Below are 11,675 nucleotides of genomic sequence, written 5' to 3'. Positions count from 1 at the left end.
TGTATGAGATGAAACTTCTATATCTTATTAAGTATCCTTACTTTTCCATATAAATGCAACTAAGAAAGTCTGGGTACGAGAGATAAAGCTTTGTCAACTGCCTATACATTGGATCATTAGAAATTAGGGCGGTCTCTTCCATGGTTAATTATCTTTTAATGATGGAATCTATCTAAGTAAAGTAAACAAAATCACAACTCTAGCGAGGCTTATGAAATTGAAACAAATCCACGGGTAATTTCTAAATGAGTCACATCTTTTGACTTTACGGTCACAAAGAATTATTCTGATGCTTACGAGAAGAAAGAAACAACACCTAGTTAAGGAAAAGAACATGATACAATATTGCAAAGGAGATATCTTGAAACTTTGAAGATGATTATGTCGTTACTAGCTATAACCTATTGGGTTGATCATTACTAACGGTAAATAGTTACTCCATAATATGAAAAGTGAAATAAGAATTGTTGACCAACCATCATTTTTTACCTTTTGTTTCTTTCGTAGGTCAAGCTTTCATCGTCATGTTAATAATTATGAGCATTTCAAAACAAGTTGCTTATTCTAGTTAAAATAACTAAGCAGAATTGTTTTGTGGTTTTCAAACAATTGTGCATGTCTAGTCAAGCGACATGAATATATGTTCTAGAATCTAGAAGTGTATAAACTTTGACATCTAATATATTTAAGGAAATATTTTGTAGAGGTACATCAACATACAAACTCCCTAAGTTGAATATTATATTTAGGTTTAAATACCAAAAACATCATTTTTTTATAGTATTTAATATTGATTTTGAACTTAGTCTTCTTTGACTAGATTATACATGTGTGTGTGTGGTAATATCCACTACATTACTAAACATGGGTGTTCTAACACAAGTGAAAAGTATCGCATCATATTATTTTGCACAGTGACATACTGCTATGACCTTTCCCAATTAAAGCACGACAATGATGACGAGCAAGCAAGGTCATAAAGGCATATGGAGCAAGACATCACATGGTTTAACACAATGTGAAAGATGATTACCAAATTGTTGCTTATAGATTCATGAGCTTACTTGACTAAATAACTCTTTAAAATGTCATTGTGATTGTGTAGCAACAAAAGTTGTGCTATTATTGTGAGTTCAAATCTTGGCGTATGGCTTTCATATCAAATTTGTTATAACTCTCATCATACATTTAGTTCTTGAGCATGCATAATGACAATTTGTTCCTGGAAAAATGGATTCACAAATCACTTTCCATAACACAAGGGTCAAAAACCATAGTCGTATATCTAATGTCAATTTATTGGTGCTAGCATCCCTTGCATGAACATGTTCATGAGAAAGAGGTAGTGCATTATGTTAATCAATTGGTATTGATGATAAATAGGATTGTCCTAAGGCATGATTGCCCATTTTGATATCTTAACTTAAACATTAGGACTACTCCAAAGAGTACTTACATCATAGGCTCTTAATGTCATGCCTATAAATTGGTTAGTTGGTACTTTATTTGTACCACCTTCCATTGTTTTCACCCTTTAACAAGACTACAAGCATAAAACATTATGTTGTGTTACGTGTATATTCATCTTCATCTTGACTCCCATTTCTTGCAAAGATAGCTATTTGAAATGACCCTTGGTAATTCTAATTTCAAATGCATTCATAAATTCCTACTATTTGTCAAAGAAAATTGTGTTCCTTTTGTTAATACATTCCAAACATTTGAGTTGCAATGGTCATTTTACATAGAAGTTAAGATTTTTTTGTTCTTAGCTTGATCATAACAGATTGAATGTTAAACACACACAAAATACTCATTTGTTGGAAAAAAAACATACATCTATAATGTTTCAACCTTTATTGTAATCTAATAAATGCATTTTATGAGTTTTGCCTGCTAGAGTAACCATACATAGTATAGAACTCTCTCTTTCGAGTCGAGTTCCCTCATAATTATTTTGGGATAGAACTCGACATTGAATGCATATGATCATTGGACAAATACATACCTCTTCACATCCGCTTAAAGTGAAGGATGGTAGCAATCAACAACTAATAGTAAGCTAATTGGAGTAGCCAACAACTAAAAGTAGCTAATGGGAACAACCAACAACTAATAGTAGCTAACGGGAGCAACCAAAAACTAATAGCACGTTATGTTAACCATGTAAGAAGACCTCACAACTATAGATGTATTGCATACACATGATATCCAAGGCACATAGAATGGTTTGTTTCTAGAGGGGTTTGGACCATTCAACTATGCCATGCAAGTAGCACCAACCAACCTAAGACACAAACTCCAATCAGCAATCCCTCATACATATTGATATTTGTAATCATGATTTGTCACATGTGTCCATTTTGTGCATTTTAGGGTTTCTTGGTGCATTTTAGAGTTTCTCTCTATGGTTTAGGGTTTCTGTGTGTTTAGGGATTGTTAATCCATCTTAGGGCATCTTGTTGCGTTTGAAGTTCTTTGCTCCATTTTAGGGTCTATTGCTGCATTTTAAAGGTTTTGCATTGTAGGGTTTCTTTCCATGTTTTCTGGGTTTCTCTCACGTTGTGTTTTTAGGGTTTCTTTCTAGCTCTATGTTCAATGCAATGTTTTCTTACATTTTAGGGTTTGTTGCATTCTTGGTATCCTTTTCTCTAAAACCATATCTCTCTCTAGTCGAGGACCACCGACAAACACCACCAAACCAATGACAAGCGTCAAGAAGATGGATGAACGCCTAACAAGCCTTAAGAAAACACTACATGCTCGGATAAACTTAAACAAAAAGAACTCATATATGAATGGCGGTCTATTCACCTTTCTTTACTTTCATTTGGTCTATCGATTAGTAACATATTCTTAATAATAGTATCAAAGTGTTTACTAACAAATTTTTTATGCTATTTGTTGTTTATGTATGAGCAATGGGGGTTTAACATGGCTCGTCATGCTCCTCTCAAGCTCAAAACAACACTTTAGACCCGATATATTTCTTTTTCATCCTCTCTTCTTTTCTATGATATGTTAATTTAAGTTTATATTATTATTATTTCTTTTATCCTTATGCTTTCATGCCATGTTTTATATTGTGTGGAATGGCATGAGCACTTTGTGCTATCATGCATTTGCTCTCTTCACACCAATCTTGTCCAGAGAAGCAAGATTCTATTATGACTTCTAGGACATTGCTCTCATGTAGACCGAGGTTTGATCATATGCCATTTTTACTAGACACAAATATGACCCTAGACAATAAGATGTTTTTTTTTTTTTCAAAAGAACATATCCTTCCATTAGTTTTTAGAAAAGTCATAACAACAACATACAAAATATTTTTCCCAACTCATCTTTATAAGATGATGGTTTGAGGAAAGCAATCTATGTACTCCAAAGTAGAGAAAACTAGTCAACTAATCTGAAAGTTATTCTGTAGACACATTCCAAGCTACTTGCAGTCCCATATATCTTAAATAACTTGCATCTCCCAAGTCAAACTCAAATAGACCCATGAGGGGAGACTTCAATTAGACAATAAGATGTTGTACCTTAAAACCATTATAGGGTATCATCACAATGTTGAAGGTGTGGAAAATTTTAGCACAACCCACATGATGGAGTGCTTGATGTTGAACAAATTCTTGTAAAGCTTGAGCCATGGATCTGCATCTTGATTGAATTCCCAATCATCCTCATGGTTACAACTTACAAGCTAGTAAGCCTGCATCGAATTTAGTTATGACAGATTGGGCATTGATGAGGTGACGCCCTTCTTGCTCACTAGTTTTTGGATGCAAACCTTGATAGGGTAGGTCTTACTACCCTTTCTCATGTAAATTACTTAGGGTCCAAAGTCCATTAGCAAGTGACTACCCCTAGGAAAGATCGTTCTATTACATAATCGCACGCCACTTGGTGGGTTGGTGTATTGACGATGACGTAAGGTAGAACTCAACTCCATGAACCTCATACTTATGGTGCAGTGTCAATCCCCTTGGGACTTTGGGTGGAGTCATTCACCATTCTTAGTTCTACATTAGAAGTAACAAACTTGGTTGATAATATAGCTATTGCTATTCCTAGTGTTATATATTTTATTTCAAAGTAATTCCTTGAAATCAAGTTACCAAAAGAATACAAAGACATGAGATCATTTGTTTTCAAATTGATGGTATGATTAAAAACTATCAACCCAAGTATTTTGCAATATTCCTAATTATCATTCCCCTTTCATGGCATTGTCTTCATGTAACTCATGAGCTTGATCTTAATAGTGATCCCTATTTCCATTTTTAACTAGAAATATTTTACATCAAATCTAATGTCCTCACAAACATCACTAATTCATGCATGTTCAATGACATACATGTCCGTAATAATATATGTTCAATAAGGGCATGTCTTACTTTGTTTCCTTTATCTAACATCCTTATTTCAAATTATTTAAACCAAGGCATTTCCTTCGACGGCTATCTCTTTGTTTGCAACACACTCTTGCATCTTCAATGCAAATCATTGTACTCCGTCATGTCACATCTAGTTTCAAGAGTCTTCCCTTATAATATTGTCCTTAATTCACACCTCTTCACATGATAATTGTATTCACTAGTAGTATTTGTTGTAAATGTCATGTCAAGGCGCATGGTAATGACATTGGCATTAACCCCATCGTCATAATCATGTGCATGGTATTCGATATTGTGTACCACTATTAAACATGCAAGAAAGAATCGAGAGAAAAAGAAAAGTGCATCGCATTCTACTCGATGTTTAGCATACAAGACTTACCTTCTATTATGCAAAGCTTTACTTTCATAGTTGTGAATAGGTGCCACATTGTTCTGAAAGAGTACATCATATAGTTTAAGTCAAACTACTTAAAGAGAAGGATGAACCTTGATCACAATGAGGACCTTCCTCAAACAATTGGCCATCATGGAGTGCAAACTAACCCAAATACTCTATTGGGGAGATTCCCCCTTTGACCATTTAAACAACCCAAACAAACATAGATATCCAAAACCTTAATGCATGCATGCAATGGGGTTTGGCCGACTACCAAAGGGTTACAAATCACAATCTTTACAACTACATTGTGATGTGTAGGGAAAGATAACTCAATTGAGTGTACATTTACAAAAGAATGGGATCGAAAAGAAATGAAGAAAAACACAAATAGTTCTTTTAGTCCCTACAAAGCAATGAATATCAATAACTAAACACATCTTGATTCTTCATGGCTAGCAAAATTATAACAATAGAAACAATGAAACAATCCTTCGACCATCAAGTTGTTTTAATCCTACAAATCATTCCTTGAGCATGTTGTACATTGCACACAACTCTCGCATGAGCATGATTTATTTTGTCATATTCAAATTAATTGATGTGGTTTTAAGAGTTGGGCCTATATAGAAATCGTACTCTATTCCATGGACCCTTGTCCTTACTATCCTTTTGTATGAAGATTGAAAAAATACCACTTTTATTTTGATATATTTTCATGACCTAGCTCACTTACTTATCTTCATGACCCCATTCATTCATGCTTCTTAGTGGAAAATAGTACTTAAAACATTGAATAGTCTGTTGAGTAATCTCAATTACATTTACAAAAGAATTTGATGAGATGGCAAGCACAACAAATTACTTTTCCATGATTTAGAATCCACTAATTATACGTACATTGTGTATGACGTAGCAATGTCCTAAAGACAGAAGTAATAGTAGAATAGGCACACAGGCATCTTGTTGTTTGAAATATTTCCATGTGCAAAATAGAGATACAAACAAATGCTCATCCAATAAGGACGGGGGAGAGAGATAGAGATGGAGACACAAACAAACATGGATCAGGATATAGGGGTAATGAGCGAGGTTATCTTATGGGTATGAGATTGGAAAAATCGAGAGAAGTTAGATTGTAGATTACACAAACATTGGAACTATGTATGACTTGTTAGACATGAACATTGGCCAAAAGGTGGGTAAAATAGTGAACATTGACCAAAGAATATGTGAGAACATGTGCACACATGATTGGATTCTACACAATGAAGTCTCGCGGACTTTTCATGCCCATTGGTGTGTAAAGGGGTGTGGGGAGCTTGGGCCGAATATCTTCCAATCGGCGTACAACTTCCTTGATGTCGGGACGAACCATGGGCGATGGGGCACAACAACCCATGGCCAACTGCAATGTCTGAACAAGGCCTTCATCAATGGCGCTACGCATCCCCGAGAGGATCTCCAAGTCGAAGAGATCGGACGCACGTTCTTCGAGGATAGCTTGCTTCACATACACGGGAAGATCCACAACATGTTTGTCGGAGCCAGAGCCCTCGGGTGCCTCACGTGGCTTTTTACCCGTCAGGATCTCGAGGAGGATAATCCCAAAGTTGTAGACATCGGTTTTCGGGTTGGCACGGGACATTTTGATGAGCTCGGGAGCCTTGTAGCCTTGGGACGCTGCGCTTTTGAGCATCTCGGCTTGGGAGCCCGGGTTCATGAGCAATGGGAGGCCATAGTCGGCAAGGTGGCCCTCGAAGCTCTCGTCCACGATGATGTTCTTCGACTTGAGGTTCCCGTGGACGATTTGCGAATGGAGACCATGGTGGAGGTGGGCGAGTCCACGGGCGGCGCCCAGTGCGATTTTATGGCGTCTTGCCCAAGTTAGGGGTGCTCTCGAAGCTGATCTATCTACACAACCCAATGCAGACATGAAGGTTAAGGATCTTTGCATCCAAAAACTTGATTGAAAAATTCACACCAAACCCAGTTGAAGAGTAGTTGCTGGACATGAGACTTAAGCCAGACCAATGTCTGCCCAAATGGGCATTTAGAGTGCCCTAATTGACTCCATTACTACATGATTACAGCCAGTTGCTACAGCCTGATGTGCAATGGAGCTACACTACACACAGTTTAGATGGGCACATCTCTGTAGCCTAGGCTCATTGATTGGGTTAACAGTATTAAATATAGCACCGGCCAAAACAATGTCTGCCCAGAGAGGTAATGGGCATTTAGAGTGACCTAATTGACTCCATTTCTAGTACATGATTACAGCCAGTTCCTACAGCCGAATATGTAAATGGAGATTACAAAGTTTAGATGGGCACATCTCTTGTCTGCTAGCAGCTGCGGCTACTCCAACAAATTGGATCCACTAAGTTATATGATATGTATGTAACAAATTGGATCCACTAAGTTAGATGATATGTATGTAACAAATTGGATCCACTAAGTTAGATGATATGTATGTAACAAATTGGATCCACTAAGTTATATGATATGTATGTAACAAATTGGATTCACTAAGTTATATGATATGTATGTATGTATGTATGTATGTAGCAACAACAATTGAGAAGAAGAGAAAGGGGATTGGCACTTACTGTAGAGGAGGTCAGCCAAGCTGCCTCTGGAGAGATAGTTGTAGACGAGGAGCTTCTCTCCTTTGGGTCCTGCATAGTAAGCGAGCAATGACACGACATTCGGGTAGCGGATTTGTCCGATTTGCCGGATGCCGACCATGAACTCCTCTCGATCCTTCACGGTGTCCTCTCGAAGGAGCCTCAAAGCGATCATACCGCCGCCATTTCCAGCTCCAGCTCCAGCTCCTCCAAGTTTAGCCTTATACACAGTGCCATAGCTAGTCTTCCCTAGGACCTCGCCGGGGGCGTTGAGGACCTCCTCCACATTTAGATGCTCCCCGCCTTCGAAGCGTATGAGCTTGCCGTCGCCCACGTCGTCTTCTCCGGCGCCGCCGTCGACGAGCTCGCGCTTCATGAGGCCGGACCTCATGACGTCGCGGCCCCAGTTGTGCCTGTGGCCCATGGCCACGCATATGGCCAGGCCCACCACCGCCACCGCCATCGCCCCTATCACCAGCGCCGCCACTACCCGCTTGTCCAAGTGCCCTTTCAACACCTCTGGGCACGCCGCCCCTTCCAACGGCGCGCCGCACAGCTGCGGGTTCCCCCCGTATGCGCTCGCGCCGCCGCCGCCGCCGCCCCCCAATTTGATGCCCGGGATCGGCCCGCTCAGATTGTTGTTGGACACGTCGAATTGGGTCAGATTCGTTAGCCCCGCCAAGCTCCCCGGTATGGCCCCGCTCAGCGAATTGTTCCGTAGGTTCAGATCGCTTAGCCCCCCCGCGAAGGTCCCCAAGAAATCAGGTATCGATCCTGACAGAGAGTTGTAGCTGAAATCGATCGCCTGCAGGTCAGGGCACTCTGTGACGGAGCTTGGCAGTGATGGTATACCCCCCGAGAACTCGTTTCGCTCCAGCCTCAGCTCCCTCAGAGCCAACGAATCGCTGCTGCTGCTGCTGCTGCTGCTCTTCTTGCCGCTGGTGCAGAGGCTCCACAGAGAGGCGGGTATGGCGCCGGAGAGCTGGTTGGAGGCTAGGTTTAGGTAGGCGAGGGAGGGGGATTGGCCTAGCGCGGATGGGATGCCGCCGCTCAGGTTGTTGCCGGAGAGGTCCAGGGTCTGCAGCGAGGCCAGGGACGAGAGAGACGCGGGGATGCTTCCCAGGAGGCCGGAGGAAGGGAGAGAGATGGCGATGGCGGCGACGGAGGGGTCGGAGGAGAGGGAAGGGTTAGTGGCGAGGGACGGGGAGGAGCAGTCTAGGAGGGTGGAGTTGGTGGTGAAGGTCCACTGGAGGTTGGACCAAGAGCAGAGAGGGGTGGAGTTGGACCAGGTGGAGAGGGAGGAGGGGGTGGCGCCATTGGAGAGGGTGGATTTGATCTGTAGGAGGAGGGTTACGTCGTGGTTGAGCGACAAGGCAAGGGGGCTGCTCAGGAGGAAGAAGAAGAGAAGGAGGAGAGAAGCCATGGCGGTGGCCATGGTGGTGGTGGTTGTGGCGGCGCTGGTGGTAATGGCGGCGGCGGATATGGAGCGGAGCGGAGCGAGCTCTGAGTGACTGAGTGAAACAGGGGATGGAGACGAAGTCACAGGGCAGGAACAGGGGAAGAGAGAGAGAGAGAGAGAGAGAAGACAAGGAGAGAGAGAGTGTGTGTGTGCGAAGGCAAAGGAGAGAGAAGACAAGGAGAGAGAGAGAGAGAGAGAGAGAGAGAGAAGACAAGGAGAGAGAGTGTGTGTGTGTGTGTGAAGGCAAAGAAAGGAAAGAGAGAGACAGTGAAGACCAGGAGAGAAAGAGAGAGAAGACAAGGAGTGTGCGTGTGTGTGTGAAGGAGAGACAAAGGAGAGAGAGAGAGAATGAAGAGCAGCAGGGCTTAACAGTCTAACAGAAGTTCTTCCTTCTTCTTCCATCATTTTCCTCTCTCTTCCCTCCGAATTAAGCAATCAAATTAATTAATTAATTAATTAATCAGAACCCCCCCCCCCCCCCCAAAAAAAAAACAAAAAAATTAAAGTTTTTTTTTAAAAAGAAAGAGGATCCGATGCAAAAAAAACAAAAAAAAAAACTGGAAATTTCCACACGTGTGTAGAGCCACGTCACATTGTCCCTGCTCTTCTATACGCCACGTCACCTTGGCCCTCTCCCCACGTCCCCCTGTCCCTGCTTCCACGTCAGCGTTCCCCTCCTCCACGTCACCTTCCCATGTCTTGTCTGTACAAATTTGCAGAACTAGACTCCTAATATCTTGGTCTACGTTATCTACAAAAGTAGACTTTACGTTCTTCGTTGGTTTTTTTTTCTAATGGTCTATTTACCTAGCTGGCCTCCACACACACACACATACTCTTCTCCGTTTCACACTATATGTCATACAATCATCCACTTGCCTTTTAAGCATAATATATAAACATATAATATACGTATGTATGTATGTATGCATGTTTATGTATGTATGCATGCATATATGTATACTGTATGTATCTTTACACTTTTGTGACCATGTACAGAAAACCCTTTAATCTCCCTCGATGTCAATAGTGCACATGTTTGTCTGCTCCTTGCTTTACGAACTCGACTCGCTCCATTGGTTGATGATGGACAATTGGTTATGTTTCAGTTTCTTGTCGCATGGTCAATAACATCGTTCGATGTACATATGTTCATAGACTTTAGTTAATTATGTGTCCTCCAGTTTTGTCCCTTCATAAATAGGAGTGCTTGAATCATGCTCAAGATTGTAATCAACCAAATAGTTCAGATTGGAATTTGTTGATGTGTCATCACACATTTGTCATTTGTACCTTCATGTCTTTGCTTTCTATTACGTGAAATGATTTCCAATTTCCCATAGTTTTGGATGAGAATGTATTACAAAAGTACGACTAACTTACTAGCTAGTAACTCCCTCTCTCTCTAGTTGATTTCACAATGGATTTAAAAGTCATAAAAACAAGAGAGCCAAGATCGATAGTCATCATGGGTTCAATCCATCCAATATATTGATCTCCCATGGACGTTTGAATATGAATCCGTCTCTTTTGGATGTACATGCACACTGTCAATCTTTATATTTACTCCTCCAATAAAGCTACAAATTTGGGAGTGTGGCCATTGTAATTCTAATACTCACACCTTTCCAGATACACATAGACCCTCTCCTCTGTAGGTAGTTGTGATGTCCCACATGAGTCGATAACCACAATGTATCTATCTACCTATCGCACTCTAATGTAAATTGCAAGAAGTATGATTTGTTAGTGAGACGCGATAGCTTAAGTGTCATACACAAATCTCCATTAAGAATGGTGAACACATTTGTGCATGCATTATTTTCACATAGAGTGTTTTGACTTCTAAGTAATAACTCCCCCATCTTAGGGAGGACTCACTTAGACGATAATATGTTAAATAGTCCCTTAGGTCAAATTTGCATGCTCCATCCACATCATATTGTGCTTCCACATCATTGTCTTTGCCTCCTCAAGTCACCTTTCTATGTCTTATCTATACAAATTACAAAACCACATTCTTATATCTTGTTCTACATATTTATAGCCTCCATGTTTTTGTTTTGTTTTTCTAATTAATAACCATACCATGTTTTACTTAGTTGGCCTCCAAACACACTTTTGCTTGTTTTCACACTATCAGAAACAAACATCATCATCCATTTGCCTATATATATATATACTCACATGTTGCTTTACTCATCACCACCATGTACAAAGAAACCATTGATTGATGATGGACAATTGGTTTGATTCTATATCTCATATCATAATCAATAACGTAGTTCATTGTACGTACATTCATAGACTTTGGTTAATGATTTCTCCTCCAATATAGTCTTGTCATAAGCCAAACTACTTGAAACATGCTCTCTTTGTAATCAAACACATGGTTTAAAGTGAATTTTTGTGATGTTTTATTATGCTTATGTCGTGTATACCTTAATATCTTTGGTTTTCTACTCATATCAAATCATTTCCTATTTCCCATAAATCTGGATGAGAATGTATTCCAGAAGTACTACTCAATTACTATCTAATAACTATCTATCTCTAGTTTATTTCACACTAGAATTAAAAGTTATAAAACAAAGAGAACCCAAGTTCAATCCTCGTCATGAGTTGAACCCCATCCCACAAGTTGTATTCAATATCCCACAGACATTAGAAAATAATTTTGTCTCTTTCTAGACACAGACCCCCCCCCTCTCCTCTTTAGGTAGTTATGCCAAGCCACATCATTGGATAACCACCAATCAATCTCTCTCTCTCTAAGTTTGCTTAGAAAGAATTTGAAAATCTCCAAA

The 11,675-nt window shown here is 40.2% G+C and overlaps 1 protein-coding gene across 1 annotated transcript; it reads right to left on the bottom strand.

Annotated features, from left to right (window-relative positions):
- Positions 1–5,628: 5,628 nt before the first annotated feature.
- Positions 5,629–8,880, bottom strand: LOC147865430 (putative kinase-like protein TMKL1). The gene is made up of 2 exons (XM_087318234.1): positions 7,392–8,880; positions 5,629–6,693 (listed from the first exon to the last, which is right to left on the bottom strand). Exons 1-2 carry the CDS (start codon positions 8,842–8,844, stop codon positions 6,041–6,043), a joined length of 2,106 nt encoding a protein of 701 aa, XP_087174360.1. The 5' UTR covers positions 8,845–8,880; the 3' UTR covers positions 5,629–6,040.
- Positions 8,881–11,675: the final 2,795 nt, after the last annotated feature.

The sequence above is a fragment of the Azolla caroliniana genome, unplaced genomic scaffold (assembly GCF_043228905.1).
Source record: "Azolla caroliniana isolate FFs.n. ecotype wild unplaced genomic scaffold, voAzoCaro1.0.p SCAF_4, whole genome shotgun sequence".
Taxonomy (NCBI): Eukaryota; Viridiplantae; Streptophyta; class Polypodiopsida; order Salviniales; family Salviniaceae; genus Azolla; species Azolla caroliniana.
This window is presented reverse-complemented; position numbering and strand designations above follow the sequence as displayed.

Coding starts and splice junctions, on each gene's coding strand:
- LOC147865430 (XM_087318234.1), bottom strand. CDS start 8,844: ATGGCCACCGCCATGGCTTCTCTCCTCCTTCTCTTCTTCTTCCTCCTG. Junction 6,694..7,391: donor CTTGGCTGACCTCCTCTACA/GTAAGTGCCAAT, acceptor TGGGTTGTGTAG/ATAGATCAGCTTCGAGAGCA.